Raw genomic sequence first — 19,533 nt, 5'->3', positions numbered from 1 at the left:
TACCTGCTTGTGAAGCTGAATTCTTCAGTCAGGGACTGCTTTGCTCTCACTTTCTTTTCACAGGTGACAGTGGTTCACATCCATAAGACAACTGAAAACCTGCTATATGCACAAAGTGCATTTTGTTTACAACCAATTTAGGTTTACTGACAAGAATTACTGTACACAATAGATTATGACAAGTAATGCAATAATACTAACTTTTTTATAAATCACAGATTTCAAAAAAGCCCAGTATACTGTACTTTACTATACTGTTCTGTATATATTACACCATTCATAATAGGAGTTGCTCTCTTTAAAAAAAAATCTAATTCTTAAGCAGAGTTTTAGCAATTATTTCTGCACATCTTTGGAAAGAACAATAAGCTTCATGTAAAATTTAACTTCTTTGTAAGTTATACTTTGGGCATGACTTTGCATGAACAATAAATGCATGGGGCAGAGGCTTGAAAGAAACACTTCATTGTTCATTTTAAAAGGCATAGAAAGAGATTCTAAAATGGCAAGTGTTGTTGTGCTGGTCCTGGCATTCTTGTGCTTCACTGGTAAGTAGAAAAACTTTTTTGTTCTCAGCATGATCCATCACAAACTAACCACCTAAGTGATCCTGACTACAACAATGATCTTTAAACAATGTCTTAATTGAGGCAAGTTTATCTCTGATGTATTACATATTTAAAAAACTAACAGCACTGAGAATTTAATTTCATATTATTTTATATACAATATTGCTGAAGTGGAATTTAATATATCAATTTGCAGTGTTTCCATATCAACTATGGCAATATTTTTGGACTCATTGTATCAATCACCTTTTTATCTCCTTCAAGCTTACTGTGAAAATATGCCAGAGATATTAATGAGTCTAGTCAGATTGCGTGAGGACCTTCAAATTGGTATGTGTACATTATTATTATTATTATTATTATTATTATTATTATTAGTAGTAGTAGTAGTAGTAGTAGCAGCAGTAGTTGTAGTAGTGGTAGTAGTAGTAGTAGCAGGAATGTTATTGACCTATGTTCAGTATTCAAATTAAAGTTTTATTGTCATCCATAATTAATTTTGGATCTAACAATACATTGGTATGTTTTTTGCATTTTTTATTTAAGTAGTCGAATAACTGGTTTGAATTTATTTACAGTTAACAAAAATCGTCATATATCTCAAAATCTTAAATTCAAGAAAGCAAGGAAGTCTTTTCTACAGTTTTTACACAACTTAACCCATGAATAAACAGAGAGACATTTGAAATATAAGTTTTTGCTGATTGTGACAAATGATTGATTTTTGATTAATAATGATCAATATGTATGAATGAATGAATGTGAAATTATGTGCTTCGGAGGTGTATATGTAAGAATACCTTAAATATGTGACAATATTTATTTCTCATTTTCCATTAGGTGCATTTGCTTTTAATATTACAGCAGCTGATCCAGATGGTGACCCTTTAATTTACTCTCTCAGAGGAGAAAATTCATTTTACTTCACTGTAAATCAGTCTACAGGAATTGTAGCTATACGAGCTCTCATGGACAGAGAGGCAAGTTCCATGACACCACTGAAGCGTTCATCCTGTGAAATAATAAAGGGACTGTGTTGATTTTATAGACAGCTTTACATGCCTGTCATGTTGTTCTACAGCAAATGGATACATTTCCAGTAACAGTTGCTGTTTCTGATGGCATTCATACAGAGGTAGGTACAAAACCTTTCTTAGCATTATATCATTGACATACAGTAAACTATATAATATAAATCACAATGTAGAGTGTATATAATCTGTTATATTGCCTCCTATCACTTTTCTGCAGTTTTATTTCTTGTGTTCTGAACAGGTGTCCAAACTAATACGTATTATTTTGGATGATGCTAATGACAATCGACCTATGTTTGATCCTCCTTCATATGATATAGATGTACCAGAAGTAAGTGAAATTTTTTACTCATGTCCATGCAGTCAATTTGGTAATTTCAGTATCTGTTTAATAAAGAAGTTAGATTTAGTTTAGTATTTATGATTAAATGAATGTATTCGTTAAATTAATACATCAACAGGGGGTGCGGTGGCGCAGTGGGTTGGACCACAGTCCTGCTCTCCGGTGGGTCTGGGGTTCGAGTCCCGCTTGGGGTGCCTTGCGACGGACTGGCGTCCCGTCCTGGGTGTGTCCCCTTCCCCTCCGGCCTTACGCCCTGTGTTGCCGGGTAGGCTCCGGTTCCCCGTGACCCCGTATGGGACAAGCGGTTCTGAAAATGTGTGTGTGTGTGTGTAATACATCAACAGAAACAATTTTGATGTGCCAGGAAAAGAATCAGAAAAATGTGATTTTGACTTGATGCGGATATGTTGCTTCAACAGTGTTTTGATGAAAGCCAGTGAACACAGAGCTACAGTGGTTCAACCTGTATAGGACCAGGTCCTGGATTAGTATTTAAATGTTAGAGGTGGTAAGGAAGGGTCTGAGTTTAAAGATACAGAGAAGGTACACTAGGTAACAGCAGGGACTGGTTGCAGAGAAGTCCTATTTTAATAAGGACATTCATGTATTTAGCAGATGCTTTTCCCTAAAGAAACTTTCAGTAATTGATCCATTTATACACCGATCAGCCACAATATTAAAACCATCTGCCTAATATTGTGTAGGTCATCCTTGTGTAGCCAAAACAGCTCTGAGCCATCAAGGCATTGACACCAAAAGACCTCTGAAGGTGTCCTGTGGTATCTTGCACCAAGACATTAGCAGCAGATGCTTTAAGTCCTGTAAGTTGCAAGGTGGGGCCTTCATGGATCAGACTTGTTTTTCCAGCACATCCCATAGATGCTTGATCGGATTGAGATTTGGGGAATTTGGAGGCCAAATCGACACCTTGAACTCTTTGTCATTTTGCTCAAACTATTCCTTAACAATATTTGCAGTGTGGCTGCATTATCCTGCTGAAGGAGGCCACTGCTATCAGGGAATACTGTTGCCATTGAAGGGGTGTATGTGGTCTGTAACAATCTTTAGGTAGGTGGTACGTGTCAAACTAACATCCATATGAATGCCAGAACCCAAGGTTTCCCAGCAGAACATTGTCCAGAACATCACAATGCTTCCGCCAGTTTGTTTTCTTCCCATAGTGCATCCTGCTGCCATCTCTTCCCCAGGTAAAAGACACACAAGCAACTGGCCATCCACATGATCTAAAATAAATGTACCTCATCACACCACGCCACCTTCTTCCATTGCTCCATGGCCCAGTTCTAGCACTCACATGCCCGTTGTAGGCGCTTTTGGCAGTGTGCAGGGCACTCTGATTGGTCTGCGACTACACAGCCCCATACGCAGCAATCTGCGATGCAGTGTATGTGTTCTGACACCTTTTTATCATGCCCAGCATTAAGGTTTTCAGCAATTTGTGCTAAAGTAGCCCTTCTGTGGGATCAGACCAAATGGGCTAGCTTTCGCTCCCCATGCACATCAGTGAGCCTTGGGTGCCCATGAGCCTGTCGCTGGTTCACCAGTTGTCCTTCCTTGGACCACTTTTGGTAGGTTTTGGAGATGCTGTGACCCAGTCATCTAGCCATCACAATTTGGCCCATGTCAAAGTTGCTCAGATCCTTACACTTGCCCATTTTTTCAATAAATCAAATTCAAGAACTGACTGTTCGCTTGCTGCTTAATACATCCCACCCTTTGAAAGGTGCCACTGTAACAAGATAAACAATGTTATTCACTTCACCTGTGAGTAGTTTTAATGTTGCGGCTGATTGGTGTACATCAAGGCAATTTTTATGGTAAGTACCTTGCTCAAGAGTCCTATAGCAGAAGGTGAAAATCAGACCTACAACCTTTTCATCCAAAGACAGCAACTCTAACCACCATGCCCCATTTGTAGTTCAAAGTTAACACCCAAGATTAAGGCTTATTAGATAGAGTTGGAAAAACTATGTCAACAGTTACAGACCACATTTAAACTGAAGTCAAAAGTCAACTTTACTGTCATTTTCACAATATCTTTGAAACATACATTGGAATGAGATAGTGTTTCTCCAGGACCACGGTGTGACATAGATGACATATACAACATATACTACTACAATAAATAGAAATGTAAACAGATTTAAAAGTGGTAGTTCAAAAAGTTAGTTTTTCTGCAAGAGGGTTAGTGTGACCTAATGTAAGTCAATGTGGAATGCACTAAAGAAAAATAGCTATATACTTTTAGATGGACCCCAATTTAAATGAGCTTTAAACAGAGACCGTCAGTGACCTGAGAGGAAAATCTGTGCAGACCGTATGAAAGTGGCTGGTGTTCATCTGGATGGGGGAAGGAGGGGTTTGATTCCAATCCGGACTGACTGAGGCCTTCCAGTGAAGAAATCCAAGATCCAGTTACAGAGGGAGATGTTCAGGCCCAGCCAGTCTAGTTTTTCCACAAGTTGCTGAGGGATGATTTTATTGAATGCAGTGAAATGTTGAAAATATTTGTGAAGACATCTTTAAGCTCTTCTGCACAGTCCTTCAGAACATGGCCAGGTATGTTGTCTGGGCTAGCAGCCTTGTGGGGCTTGATCCTAGTTAGCAATCTCTTCATGTTGGCTGTGGACATACACAGGACCTGGTCATCAACTGTTGGTGGTATTTTCTGTGCCAGTGTATTGTTCAGCATTTCAAAACGTTCATAGAATTTGTTGAACTGATCTGGCAGAGAGCTGTTGCTGTCACAGGCCTGTCATGGGGGCTTGTAATCTGTAATGATCTGGATTCCTTTCCACAGACTCCATGTGTCTATATTGTTACTGAAGTTTCCGTTTATCCTGTTCATGTACTGGTGCTTAGATTCCCTGATACCATAGGACAGGTTGGTCCTGCCTGTTCCTAGCGCTGCTCAGTCCCCTGATCTGGAGGGAGCATTTTGGGTTCTCAGCAGTGTGCGGACTTCCCCTGTCAGCCATGGTTTCTGGTTAGCCCGAATGGTGATGGTGTTGGTAACAGTGACATCACTGATACATTTCCTGATGTAGGCAGTCACTGTCTCGACATACTCTTCAATGTCTGTGTGATGGTCGTAGGTTGCTGCTTCTCTCTGAACATAGTCCAGTCGGTGGTGTCGAAGCAGTCCTGTAGTGCAGCTGTGGTTCCCTCTGGCTACACCCTAATTTGCTTTGATACCAGTCTGGCAGATTTCACACGAGGTCTGTATGCAGGCAAGAATAGAACAGATATGTGGTCGGAGAAGCCTGCGAGTCTTACCGGACGGGGCCGTGTCTCTGTCCGCTGTTTAGGTGGTTAGTCAGTCCAGCTGAATGGCGGAGTCTGGGACAGTTTTGTTTAGCCATGTTTCCATCAAAATAAAAGCACAGCAGTCCCTCACGCTTTGCTGAGTGGTTCTTCGTAGCTGGGTTTCGTCAAGTTTGTTATTGAGAGAGAGTAGATTGGCGAGCAGGATGGTCAAGATTGCCAGTCTGTTGGGACTAGCCTTTAGCCTAGCCTGGATGCCTCCGTGCTGGCCTTGCTTACGTCCCCTCTCATAGCGCTTACGACCTTTCCATCCGGGTGTTGTAGCAGTAGGCGAGATCGCTGTTCTGGGGCTTAGTCAGCTTGATATGCGTAGCAGTACAAAGCTCTGTAGCTCCTCTATTTGGATGTTTGTGAGATTTACATCAGTTGTTCTGCCCATGTCTAGCAGGAGCTGACGACTGTACATACATTTAGGCATACTTTCCGAGAGTGTTGAAGGTATATAAAACAAAAATTAGAAAACACTGTTGTTTCTGGAATGAGAGAGGCAGCTACATTTGAGCATGCTGCCATCTTGGGAACTAACGATAGAGGAAATGAGAAGGAAAACTGGTATTGAGAGGTTCAACTTTGGTCTTAGGAGCATAAATCTAGCTTTCATATATTGCATTTCCACTATGAAAGTTGTTGGTAGGAAAGAAGAGGAACATCTTGGTGTCTAGGCTTACAAGTGTTAGAATGCAGCTACGGGAGGCTGACACATGTTCTGAAGAAGTAGGTATATAATGCATTTAAATTACATTTATTAATTTAGCAGACACTTTTCTACAATGTAAATCTCAGAAAAGATCACAAAAGTGCATTGCACCAACAGATGGTGAGATGTAGATGCATACATGTGATTCTTGAATACAGTCAATTGTCATACCACAGCATAAACCAGTATAGATTGCATGAGTAATTTCATCAATTTTTTCTAACAAATAGCACAGTACAACTTTACTGAGCACATAGAAGATTGAACAGCAGTAAGTCCGAAAGAAATGAGTTCTGAGAACATGGAATGCTTAGAGAGATTCAGATTCACTTGTGAGTGAGGGAGGATGGTCATTAAACCACAATGGAGCCATAAACAAAAAATTTTTCAGATTTTGATTTTGAACCACTTGTATGTGGAACCAACAAACGGCCAGAGGTTGAGGAACATCGCAGTCTGGCTGGAGCTTAGTGAATAATCAATTCTTGTAGATATTGGGGGCTAGATCTGTTGATGGTCTTGTAGGCCATAACTACAGTCATGAACTTGATGCAGGCAGCTGCAGGAAGCCAATGGAAAGAGACGAGAACAGGAGATACATGGGAACACTTTGGGAGATCAAACAAAACTGGTGCAGTGGCACTCTCTGTCAGCCTGAAAGGTTTGATGGCAGAAGCCAGAAGACCAGAAATGAGGGAGCTGCAGTAGTCCAGGAGGGATATCACCATAGCCTGGGCCAGAAGTTGCACAGAGTTTGTTGTAACCTAAGGGTGGAAATTGCGGACCTTACACAAAATATATCAGCAGTACTGGGTTATGACTTTAATATGTTGAGAAAGGACAGACTCGAGTTGATCTTGAACCTGAGTGGAGAGGCAGGCAGTGATATACGGTGGAATATTTGTAGTTCTGGGGGAAAAGAAAGAAATTGTTGGGTATTGTCAGTAGGGTTGCCAACCGTCCTGTATAATACAGAATTGTTCGTTATTTAAGGGATGAGAGTTGTGTTCCGTATTAAAACTATTCAGAACGTGGTTTGTCCCAGATTTTAACCTTTCACACACAGAGACATTTAAAAGTATTTATTATATTTATTTATTGCATACATAAACTTCACAGTTTGCATAAAAGTGTTAAAAGATTAGGAAAACAAATCACAAAAAAGTATGAGAAACAGAGCTGTGTTGCGTGTCTGAGTCCAACTGTCATTGGGCATTGCTACGTTACCTGGATGCTACATTTGACAGTTGGAGGGGTCAAAGTGAATCTCCGCCCCGTGAGAGGGTCAAGGCAGGTAGCTAGATGACTAGATGTTATCATGGCTACTAATAGTCCACCTCGTTAACAAAAACGATTAGAGAAGTATAAAAATGAATGGGAGACGGAGAACAGATGGAGAATGAGTTTATGGTGAACTTTAAAGTTTGTTAGAGAGATTCCTCTGTCAGCTATGGTGGACTATACGATGTAAAACAAGATGTGAACCAGATAATCATTGACGGAACGATTGAATGCACACGAGCCAAGGAGCTATTTTCAGTGTTTTTGTTAGAAATTGTTATAAATCGCTTAGACAGATGCTATAGTGATATGTGTGTAATGGTGTGTGAGACTTGCATGACATTAAAATGTATTTTTTACGATTGACATGTATGTCAGTGAGCTAAAAGCAAATTAAATGTGTAAATTCATTTTAACATTTAATTCAGTCAAGCAGAGAATTCTTTTTTACACATGTACATTAACTACAAAGAAATTCTGAGTGTCTCTTATACTGTCCCTTATTTTCCTATAAAGAACCCAAAAGTGTCCCTTATTTTCTTCTGCAGGGGTTGGCAACCCTAATTGTCAGTGTAGCAGTGATGTCTGTCTGGCCTTCCTGCTGCTGCCATCAAACCTCTACAGCTGATACAGAACGGTGCTGCTTGAGCTGTGTTTGACTTGCTGAAACATTCCCATGTATCTCCTCTACTTGTTTCTCTGCACTGGCTTCCTATAGCTGCTTGGTTAAAATTTAAGACCCTGGTTATGGCCTACAAATGCATCAACTGCTCCTAGCTACCTACAAATCTTGATCATCCACAACACCCCAACCAGACTGCTACGCTCTTCAACATCTGCCTGCTTGGTGGTCCCACTCACGAAAGGTAAAGCACAAGGTTCTCGGTTCTGGCTCCTCCCCCTCTCAGTCAGAACTGCTGAATCTTTGTCCACATTTAAAAAGCATCTTAAAACTCACCTCTTCCAGACTAACTTCGCTCATGATCTCTTAAGTTCATGTAAAGTATAAATGTTTATGCAATATAACTTTAAGATCATGCCCGGATCAATCTTTTACGGAACTACTCCTGTAATGTCGCATAAATGTTTATATGTACATACACACTTTCTGAACTGCTTGTCCCATACGGAGTCACAGGGAACTGGAGCCTAACCTGGCAACACAGGGCATAAGGCTGGAGGGGGAGGGGACACACCCAGGACAGGATGCCAGTCCATCGCAAGGCACCCCAAGCAGGATTCGAACCTCAGACCCACCGGAGAGCAGGACCCGGTCTAACCCACTGCGCCACCATGTCACTGCACCCCCCTGTTTATATGTATCTCAGAAAAAAAAAATTACTAGGAAGGTGATCAGGAATCGTCGATATTCTGATAGTTTTATGCAGCTACTCATGTGATGAACATTGCTGCAAAATGTGAAAGAAACAAACTAAGAATCACACGTCTGCAACTATATCTCTCCTTCTTGTAATGTAATGCACAAATTGTATTTTCTATAAGATGTATGTCACTTTGGAGAAAAGTGTCTGTTAAATTAAAACACTTCAAAACAGTTCTACTATGAAACAGTTCTACAAGGTATCAACAAGGAAAAGGAGATCACCAAATTCAACAAAGATAATTTCCATTGAGGTACAGATCACAGAATACAGCTAACATTTGTGCCCAAAAATTTGCCAAGGCCTTTTAAATTCATATAATTATTTGTTAATTTTCTCTTTCCAGAATACTCGTGTGAATACAAGTCTATTTCAAGTGTCAGCCAACGATCCTGATATCGGATTAGCAAAAATTGTGGTTTACAAAATTGACAATGTAAGGAAACTTTGTAAGAAGATTGTCTACAAACTATTCTTAATTATGCAACACAGCTTCATAATATTATGCTCAGGAGCACTAATTACTTTCTTTTTCATTTTTTGTAGGTAATACCAAATGACGGTTTTGATCTTTTTTCAATTTCTGATAGAACTGGTGAGGTCAAGTTGACAGGACATTTGAATTATACAAGCAAAAGCACATTTTATCAGTTAAAAATCAATGCTTCGGTAGGCATGAAATCTCCCTTAAAAATTAAGAAGTTATCTGCTTTAAAGGCTTTTATTATTTTTGTCATTTTACTGTACTTGGTTTTATCACACATAATATCATCAAAGAATATAAATAATTTTTCTCCCACTGGTGAATTTATAATCATTGTTAAATTATTGAACACTTCATACTGATGGTTAGTTTTGAAGCAAAATAAATAATTTCAGAATTAGAGCAAATGTTTTGACTTAAATAAAACCTTCTTTGATCTGTCTTTGAAGGACAGTGGCGGCCTCCTTGATGGACAAAATATTGTTCAGTTCAGTTCTGCCTTTGCTTCTATTACTGTGATTGATGTTCCTGACCTTGATCCACAGTTTATAAACATTCCCTACTCAGCCACTGTCAATGAGAATACAGCAGTGGTAAGTGTCAGTAACTGTTATGGAATTGTACATTTTCCTGTCCATATTCTATATATTTATGAATGAATGAATAAATAAATAAACTTTCTGAGCAAGTACAATTATAGCTTACGGAGTTTCTTTCTTTAAATTTTAGGGCCAGACAGTGCTAAAAGTGCAAGCTGTAGATCCTGACACAGGAGTAAATGCCACAATGAGCTACAGCATTCAAAAAAGTAATTTTTATTTGTAATTTATTTTTACCTGAAAAATCATTTACTATTTTTTATTAATGGATTATAACTGGATGACTAAATTATAACATTAAAAATGACTAAGTAGTTAATCTTAATGGATTTGCTTTGATGATGGCACCGTTTAACATCTGTATTTTGATGATTTTGTTATAGGTACCACTGTACCTGATCTGTTTGAGATCAATGAAAATACTGGAGACATAATCGTAAAAAACATTTTTGACAGAGAAAAATTTTTGGACATCAATGCTGCTGTTACACTTCAAGTGCTGGTAAGTGATGAAGTTTGGATCTACTGACACAGATGCTAATTCCATAAAACTGAATTTAAGCCTTAATGAGTGAAGACCTTCCAAGGCTTGAACATTTTTACTGTATTAGGCTAGATATGGGGAAGATGTTATGTAATGAAATTGTACCAATAATAAATTCATGTTTTTCAGGCCCAGGAAACCACACATAACATTTATGGTATTTTTGCCAGAACATCAACAGATATCCAAATCAATATCGGCGATATCAATGACAACAAGCCTATATTTTATGAGTGTAACAATGAGTCATGTGATCCAGCCTTGGAATCAACAAACTTTCATGGAAACATCAATGAACACTCTTCTGTAGGCGAGCCCGTGAATGGCTTGAATATTTTTGCACAAGATTTGGATCAGGTAAGATGAATTATACTCTGGAAAATATTTTTTAGCAAATATTAAATGGTCAAATACAGTAAAAGTCAAAATTCTGAGTACACCTGGGCAACTTGGGCAGTACTATTATGAAACTAACTGGACAGAAAAATCAAAGCAAAACAACCCAGATGTCTCTCATATCTCTAGAAATTGCTGCGCAAGAGCTGGGAAAACTTGTTGGGTTATTTGATAAAGCTTTTTGAAAAAATTTTTGGCAATAAATTTAACAAGCAAAATTTTTGCAAACATTCGCAAATTTTCAGTGGGACAATATATGAAAAGAAAGAAAGATTACAAAAAAAACCTACACATTTAAAGGAAAAAAGGCAAATATTTTCTTTATGTGTTTCATTCAAAGAAAACAAGGAGACAAAACAGAAAGCAGAGAAGACATAGTTAAAAGATGAACTTCAAAATAATGTCTTTTCTCATTCAGGGCACGAATGCCAAGTTCACCTTACACCTAGGTGGGCCACACAAAGACGCCTTCTCCGTGTTTCCACTCTCTGCTACTTCAGACACTCCAGTCCAGATCCATGTCAAAAACCCACAAGCTCTTGACTATGAGGAAGTAAAAACAATGATAGTCAAGGTAAAGGTGTGACGTGTCAAGTTAACAGCACTTAGATACACTGTTATTAATTGCTGTAAATTAACTTAAAAGTCTTTTTTAAACTACAATGCCCAAGAAGGGTGGGCAGCCACTGGCACTTGGACCCGCAGAGTTGTTTTTCTCCCTTGACTTTCGGTTGGTAGTTTTTTTGCTTTCCTCCACAGCCAGTAGGCTTACTCTAATAATTGCATGATTGTTGTAGTAATTTAACATATAGCCAACTCTCTATTTGTCTTATCTTTTTATTCAGTGCTCTGTATCACTGTGTGAGAAGAGCACTCTATAAAAATAAATTGAATTGAAGTGATCAGTGTATCAGTTTAATCATCTGCTGATGATGAAATCTACCTTGTTCTATGATTTTATCACATGGTCAGTTTGTCCACAGTTTGGATAAATATGACAGGCAGAAGTGTGACCATTAACTGGAATGCATTTCTAATTAAAAAGAAAAAAGTTTATGGCGTGAAGTTAACTGTATTAACATAGTAAGCCCACAAGTTTACTTGAGATTATACATGAACTGAAACGATGCTTTGAATTCACAGGTTGTTGCTCATGACAGTTCCAACATGGACTGCTGCTCCACGGCTACAGTCATTATTCGGATCAACGATATCAATGACAACAGCCCCGTGTTCCAGCATGAAACCTACAATTTAGAAATTCGCGAACACAGCCCAAAAGGCACTATCATAGACACCATTACAGTATGTCAATTTCTTTCTTCATATTTCTTGTGACTGAATTTAAGTTTTTGAAGAGCACGTTTTGGGAAAATGTCTTTTAGAGACAATAAAAGTCAGTGCAATAGAGACAATAAAACATGTCGTTTAACAACCAACTTCTAATAAAGTCTCAATGATAAAACATTTTTTTTCCAGGCAAAAGATCCAGATACAGCAGATGTGAACAACATTACATACAGGCTTTTACCACAGAGCATGTAAGTGCCTGCATGTGGAATAGATGCAAGCCCTGTAAAAAGCAAAAACTATGTTTCAAGTGAATATTTCTTTTTTATATAAAGTACTGTGCAAAAATCTTAGACAGATGTTTCACAAAAATATTTGTTTTAGACTGTTATTTAATGTCTTCTGTATCAGTGTCAATAGGAAAGAGCATATTTTAGATTTCCAAGCATTCCTTTTGCAAAAAGTTATAGTATTACAGTAAGGGTTTTGTATGTCGTTATTGAAAGAACGTACAGACACACACACACACACACACACACACACATTGCAAGGCACCCCAAGCAGGACTCAAACCCCAGACCCACCAGAGAGCGGGACCCAGCCAAGCCCGCTGCGACCCCCCTCGGGACAAGTGGTTGTTGACGATGAATGGTTACCAAGCTTTGTAGGAACTTTATTTATTAAGAGCATTATTTTTGGAAACATTTTCACTTTACAGCTATTTCCCCCAAGTGCCTAAAACTTTTGCACAATACTTTACATCAGTTTCACAATTACCTTAAGGTTGTAAGCTTCACTTTTCAGTTGTATTTTCATACAAACATTATATGAATGATTCCCATTCCTAATGTGAAGAATAAATTATCCTTATGCAATCTTAAGTACAGGCATTCCTCCATTTTCTGTATTGGAAATCGTCTAAATTGTACTGTAATTGGTGTATCTGCACCCAGATCTCTTGGCCTTTAGTGTGTTAATGTCAAAGAGTTGTTTAAGAGAGTTGGCCATTATGGGAAGTGTATAAAATTCCACAGAAGTGTCTTTTGGCCAGATTGGGTGTGTTGGTTAATGGAATGATTGTGATGCCAACTGAGAAATTAGCAGGAAAAGTTTAATAGTTTACCAAGAATGTATTTGCGTTTTAGCAGCAGTGTGCATTTTAGACAAACGTTCACAATGAGCACAAGATGCTCTCTGCTTGATCTATTGCTCATCCTGTAGAAAACTGATCAATAAAAAGGAAAGTGGAAATTTCCCAGAGAAGTAAGTGTGTAAATGCTGTGTCTAAAGTGTTTTATATTGTGCTGAAATCACGGGTTGATAGTCATAAAAGTGTTTTGGAGTCTTCTAGTGATATTTGGGAAAAATTGTTTGAGGTTTTTAGATGGACTGGGAATGCATTATTATTTTTTTCCCATTTAAACTGATGAGGAAAAAGAGTTTTCAGCATCCGAAATTTTGATATCTGCACAATTTTCAGGAACAAATTCAGGGATGTCTGTACTCATGCTTGGGGTACAGTAGCACAGCAGGTTTGACTGGGTGCTGCTCTTTGGCCAGTCTGGGGTTCAGGTCTCGCTTGGGGTGCCTTGTGATGGACTGGTGTCCTGTCCTGGGTGTGTTCTCTCCCCCTTTCAGTCTTATGCCCTGTGTTGCCGGGTTTGGCTCCGATTTGCTGTGACCCCACTTGGGACAAGTGTGTGTGAATATTATATATAAATATTTAATTTTGCAAACAACAAATATGCTATAGAAATTTCTAGAATGAGGAACACTGTCCAAGAATTACTTACCATATGTTCTGCATGATTTTATATTTTTGTTCCAGACTAAAGTACTTTGATGTTGATCCAAAGACTGGTAGAGTTATAGTGGTAGATGGAAAACTACTCGACCGGGAGGTCAGTTATTTTTTTTCAGCAACCTTACAAGCAACAGACAATGACAACAATGTGGGTAGAACAATCCTAGTGATTACACTCTTGGACATAAATGATATGACACCACATATACCCAGAGAGATATATCCAGAATTTGTGAAGGAAGGACCATTTCTCCAGTGGTCAGTACTAATCCAGGTCAGTCCTGTAACTCTGTTGAAGTAATGTTAATGTTAAATTGATTTTATTTGTTGGTATTAAATCATTCTGATGCATTCATATGTTTCACTCTGCAGGCTACTGATGGGGACCAAGAAGACAGTGACAACAGTAGAATTCAATACAGAATACAGAGAAGCAAATTCAGTGACAACTTCACCATTGATGTAAACACAGGATTATTGCAAAATAACGGGCCATTAGACAGAGAGGCAATTGATTTTTCATTTAATGGGGCAATTAAATTAAATGTGAATGCTACAGACATGGGTGTGCCACCCAGATCTACAGGGGTAACGGTCATAATCACTGTAGAGGTAAGCCTTATATCAGAAACACAGGAGAATGGTGATGTGAAACAACATTTTATATTTTAAATTAACAGAATTGTCATTTTTTAATATTTTTTCCAGGATGTCAATGACAACACTCCTAAGTTTGAACATAGTACTTACAAATTCTTTGTCAAAGAAAGTGATAAAGGTGAGTAATATTTCTTTGAGTAAAAATAAATAATTTTTAACTTTTAATAAAAATTTCAGTTTAAGCATATTGTACGTCCATTTTTACCAGGGGCATATAGCCCCAGGCAACATAGCTCCTGGAGTCATTCAGGCACTCAAACCCCTCCACCACGGTAAGGTGGCGGTTCACGGAGGGGCCGATCTAAACCCAAATGGTGAAATGTTATTGGACTTCTGTGCTAGTCATGGTTTGTCCATAACAAACACCATGTTCGAACATAAGGATGCTCATAAGTGTACTTGGTACCAGAGCTCCTTAGTCCAAAGGTCAATGATTGATTTTGTAGTCATTTCATCTGACTTCAGGCCACATGTTCAGGACACTGAAAACAGATGAGTGGATGGTTTTATAATGAAGATCATAAAGAATATTGGTAGTCTTCGGTTTTATAAATTTTTGTCTAACATACACAGTTTTAGTGAAAATTAGGTTTGTAAATGGATAAATAGATTTATTATTCATTAAATTTTCTAACATTATTGTTATGAGTTACATTACGGTGACACATCAAGTACTGCAAATGTCTCACAGCACCTGGGCTGTGTTGTCAGATATAGGTTTGATCCGCTTTTATTTTGTGTTGAGTGTGCATATTCTCCCCACTTCCATGTAGGTTTCCCCTGGGTACTCTGCATGTGTGTGTGTGTGTTTGTGTGTGTGTGTGCATGCGCAAATGTGTGGCTATCCTGCAATGGATGAGGATTGCATCAAAGTTTGTGTATCCTGACTTGGACAAGCAGTTATGGAAAGTGAGTGAGTGACTGAGTACTGTAATGGTAACATCAGAGTGAAAAGAACGTTGGATTACTTTGCTGGACTGCAGAGGCAAAGTGGTTACAGCTACTGCTGTCAACAGGCACTTAATCGTCGTCAGGTGCTATCGATTGCAGTGTGTGTGGATGTGAGAACTGCCTTTGGATACATAGGTTGTAGATTCCATTCCCACCTTTTGGCTGTAGTAAAGCAAGGTACTTACCCTAAAATTACTCCAATAAAATACCTCAGCTGTTCAAATGGGTAAATAATTGTACGCTTGTAATAACAGTGATCTTAACATTGTAAGTTAGTTTGAGGAAAAGTGTCAGCTAAATTAATAAATGTAAGCATATCCTCATTTGCAGAGGCACTAAGTCTCATGCAACCTTTTTTCTGCTCTTCCCCAGGAGCATTTGTAGGCTCAGTATTTGCAGATGATGCGGACCAAACTGTGATGAACAATCGTATCTCTTTCCGCATTACGGATGGCAGCTTTGGAAATTTTCTTGTCATCACCTCAGCAGCAGAAGATGGCAGTGGCTACATTGGCGATATATCTGTGGACCCTGATGTTGAATTGGATTTTGAGCAAGGAAGAAGGTCGTATAATCTCAAAATAGAAGCCACTGATCTGGGCCAGAAAACGGATCTAGCTGACGTGGAAGTGATTGTACTGGATGTAAATGATGAGCGGCCAGTTCTCCCTAAAGGTTTCACACTGCATGTGCCTGAGAACACTACAGGCCTAGGGGAGGTGGTCAAGATTGAAGCACAGGACCCTGACACCAACAGTTCTCTCATCTACGAGTTACTCTCCATGCAGTGCCATTGCAATGATACAGTGGGTCCCTGTGATGAAGAATGGTTCATACTGGAGTCCACAGGAGCCATAATAGTTAATGAGGATTTTGTAATTGATTATGAAATGTGTGACCAATTCATTTTTGAAGTTGGGGTTGTGGACATTTTCACAGAGAAAGGAGAGAATCACAGTCTTCCAGGTTAGTCCTACCCTGTTGCCCTGTAAAATTTCCCAAAATATCAACCATCTTGACACACCATGTCAGAAATAGCTATATTAAGAAGCTGTAAGTAAATACAAAGTATTTTGTATAACATCTAATTTTAATATTTACATTAGCTTTCAGCTACATTAAAACAGACACATTTGAAATTAATTAGTCACCTTGGTGAATATGGTGTGTGGGCTGATTACACTACATAGACTTCATTGGAAGTCACTTTGGAGAAAAGCATCTGCTAGATAAATAAATGTAAATGTAATGCAAATAGAAGTATGTTGTCCCCACAAACTGTTATTCAATGCTGACAGTAAAACAATTCATTGCATAAATGTGCATCTTTTCACTGCCGATCTAAAGAAGGTAGCTTTTGCTCTGTAAAGAGGAGACTTCCTCTGAAAATAAGACAATAAATAAAACTTAAATCTAAAAAGAAATATTACTTTGGTTTTACTATCTATGACATAATTCCATTTCCAGGTGATTACTTGTCAGTGCTCAATAAATTGAGCGCAGTATGTTCTCCAAATTTATCTTCAGAAATTTTTCTAAGAGGGGCTCTCAGATTCTTACAGGGATCTGTGGCCTAAAATAGGGTAAAGACCTCCATTGCATACTATATGGTCGTGATATTTTTAATGATAACAATTGTGTAATTTCTTTTAATGCTCCTTGTTTATATAACCAGGAATCAAATTGCGAGCTATTTTTTCAAATGCTGATATTATAGTCATTTATTCAAGCAAATATAACTGGTTCTTTCTAGGAAAACTGGCAATCAATATTAATGACGTCAATGACAATGCTCCCAGCTTCTTGAAACCTGATGGACTTTTTGGTAATTTATAATTTTTTAATGTTTGTTCTTCATTGTATACTGTTACAGAAGGTCCTTTAAACTATAACTTGACAAAAATTATGATAATTTGAACTATAATCAGTCATCAATAATATCAATAATAATCAATAACTAATACATTGCTGTTCTGGAGAATATTTTCCTGTTGTCTCTTCTTTTTACATTTTTGTTAAAAGTTAACTATAAATTTGATGTACTGATCATTTTTTAAAAATGTATTTCTCTGAAGTTGTCCTTAGTGAAAAAACTGAACAAGGAACTGTGGTTGCATCTTTTACTGTAAGTATTTTTTAAATGATTTTGTATACTTGCTTATTATTTTTTACCAGCTAAGTCCACATGTTGCTGAAACTTGCCTTAACATTTTTTGGGGCCAGAAATACCATGTAAGTGTACTATACATATTGAACAGAACATACTGTACTGCCAGCCCATGGAGTTTGTACATAATTCAGTTCAATTCAATTCAATTCTCAAAACAATAAATTAAGTGTAATGGAAATTTCTTTTCAGTATTATATTCGTGAAAAGTATTAACAAATGCAAATCACACAATGACATAAATGATTTAACCTATCAGTAAATTTCTCTTCATGTTTGTTAATGTTTTGTTATTGATCTTCTAAAGGCAACAGACCTGGATTCTGGAAACAACAAGGTGATAAATTTTGATGTACTATCAGTTGAATTTATAGATTCTAATAATGCACAGAGGCAAACAGAAAAAATCTTCAGCGCTGAAGCCACTGCAGTATTAGATTATTATAAAGGAGATATCAGGTAAATGTTAATTTTGATCTGTATTGGGTGTTTGTTTTCATTATATGTTTTCAGAACTATGCTCCCGCTTCTTCTGATTGCCCTTTTAACGATTAATTTAGAGTCTAAAAATACATTAATTAATAGCAACTTTAGACGTTTAATAAATGTCAAGATGTTTATGCACTGATTTTCTGGAAAGTAGCAGTATTTGTTTGAAATGACCTTGTTTTCATAAATTTATAAATGTAAATACTATGAAATATATTAATGTAGTTTTAGCATATTATTAGCTTCAGAACAAACATTTAATAAAATATAAATGTTTCAGGTGCATGGGCAGCCTTGACAGTACCTTAAAAGGAAAATATCTGGTTACAGTTGAGGCAAAAGATACTGGAAACTTATCAGCAAAAACTCAGCTTGAGGTATACCTTTTGTGATGTACATTTGCATTTCACTCAGTCTTATTCTGTTTCAAATATTCAGTTTATTAACATTCTATATCTTAAAAGCTATTATAGTAACAGTTTCGTAATCTTTTCTTTAAGGTAATTACAGTCATTGTTGCAGCAGCAATTGGAAGAAGCACAACTTTTTCCTGGTGGGCCGGATAGGGTTTGCCTGAGCGACTGAAAGTTGCCCACATGCACACGCGCACACACACACACACACACACACAGACACACACACACACACACATACACACACACACACAAAAGTCATTTGCGGTCAAGTCTATGGATTTAGGTTTGTAAGGAACGGCTCCTCCCGCACTGGTACAGCTGGAAATGCATCTTGATTGGTCAGCAAATGACGCTATGGATCCTTGTTCATTTTGAAGAGGAGGTGCTCGCCAAATTAAAGATTGAGGGGTCTTAATTGAGTGTTTTAAACTTTGGCATGTTTCTGCAGTGCAAATGATTGGTGTTACATGCAACTAAAACAATAATTGAAACATATAGCATCTGAAAAATGAACTTGAGTGATATGTGCAAGACCCAAGGTGTCCAGAATAATAAGCAATATATTCCAAGTTAGAGACGGAGAAGATACAGCTGGGGCGTACCATAAAATGTGGCTTGCAGCTTGTATCCACAGTGTTAGTTGTGCATTTAAAGGATAGCCCATAGAAAACGATTTTACTTATGCAGTACTGAAGATTGTGTGGGAAAAGTCTATCTGCTCTTTTCTTTTTAGTAATTGTTTGTACAGTGATGCAGCAGGTGACGTCAGTCTCTCACAGCTCTTGAGTTTCTGGCTTGAGCATCCAGATGATGAATATTTTCCCAGCGTTTGTGATTCAAAGACAAACAAGGCATTTGTAAGCACTACCACACCTTACTTTCAAAAGGAAGCCACTGAGTGTTCTTTAAATTACGTGTTTTATAAGTACTATGTGAAGCTACTTCTATAAGGTATTGTACTGTAGCCCCATGGAGATACTGGAGACAGATACAGGAGACAGGGTTCTAGGAAAATGCTCTTTATTGAACACATATGGATACGCATATCCGGATAAACCTTTAGACAGCTACTCCTGCAATGT

The 19,533-nt window shown here is 37.9% G+C and overlaps 1 protein-coding gene across 1 annotated transcript in view; it reads left to right on the top strand.

The window, feature by feature from the left end:
• The first annotated feature begins 502 nt into the window (after window positions 1-502).
• LOC108928867 (cadherin-related family member 2-like) overlaps window positions 503-19,533 on the top strand; it is a 34,297-nt gene continuing 15,266 nt past the window's right edge. Inside the window, exons 1-21 of the mRNA XM_029257471.1 lie at window positions 503-548; window positions 1,365-1,574; window positions 1,676-1,704; window positions 1,845-1,934; window positions 8,998-9,087; window positions 9,198-9,320; window positions 9,585-9,728; window positions 9,865-9,943; window positions 10,118-10,236; window positions 10,408-10,635; window positions 11,093-11,248; window positions 11,818-11,979; window positions 12,154-12,215; window positions 13,793-14,042; window positions 14,141-14,380; window positions 14,477-14,546; window positions 15,752-16,345; window positions 17,133-17,204; window positions 17,455-17,504; window positions 17,854-18,005; window positions 18,316-18,412. Of these exons, the coding sequence (XP_029113304.1) occupies window positions 503-548; window positions 1,365-1,574; window positions 1,676-1,704; window positions 1,845-1,934; window positions 8,998-9,087; window positions 9,198-9,320; window positions 9,585-9,728; window positions 9,865-9,943; window positions 10,118-10,236; window positions 10,408-10,635; window positions 11,093-11,248; window positions 11,818-11,979; window positions 12,154-12,215; window positions 13,793-14,042; window positions 14,141-14,380; window positions 14,477-14,546; window positions 15,752-16,345; window positions 17,133-17,204; window positions 17,455-17,504; window positions 17,854-18,005; window positions 18,316-18,412 (3,063 nt within the window). The remainder of the gene's footprint in view (window positions 549-1,364; window positions 1,575-1,675; window positions 1,705-1,844; window positions 1,935-8,997; window positions 9,088-9,197; window positions 9,321-9,584; window positions 9,729-9,864; window positions 9,944-10,117; window positions 10,237-10,407; window positions 10,636-11,092; window positions 11,249-11,817; window positions 11,980-12,153; window positions 12,216-13,792; window positions 14,043-14,140; window positions 14,381-14,476; window positions 14,547-15,751; window positions 16,346-17,132; window positions 17,205-17,454; window positions 17,505-17,853; window positions 18,006-18,315; window positions 18,413-19,533) is intronic.

This window comes from Scleropages formosus, chromosome 13 (genome assembly GCF_900964775.1).
Source record: "Scleropages formosus chromosome 13, fSclFor1.1, whole genome shotgun sequence".
NCBI lineage: Eukaryota > Metazoa > Chordata > Actinopteri > Osteoglossiformes > Osteoglossidae > Scleropages > Scleropages formosus.
This window is presented reverse-complemented; position numbering and strand designations above follow the sequence as displayed.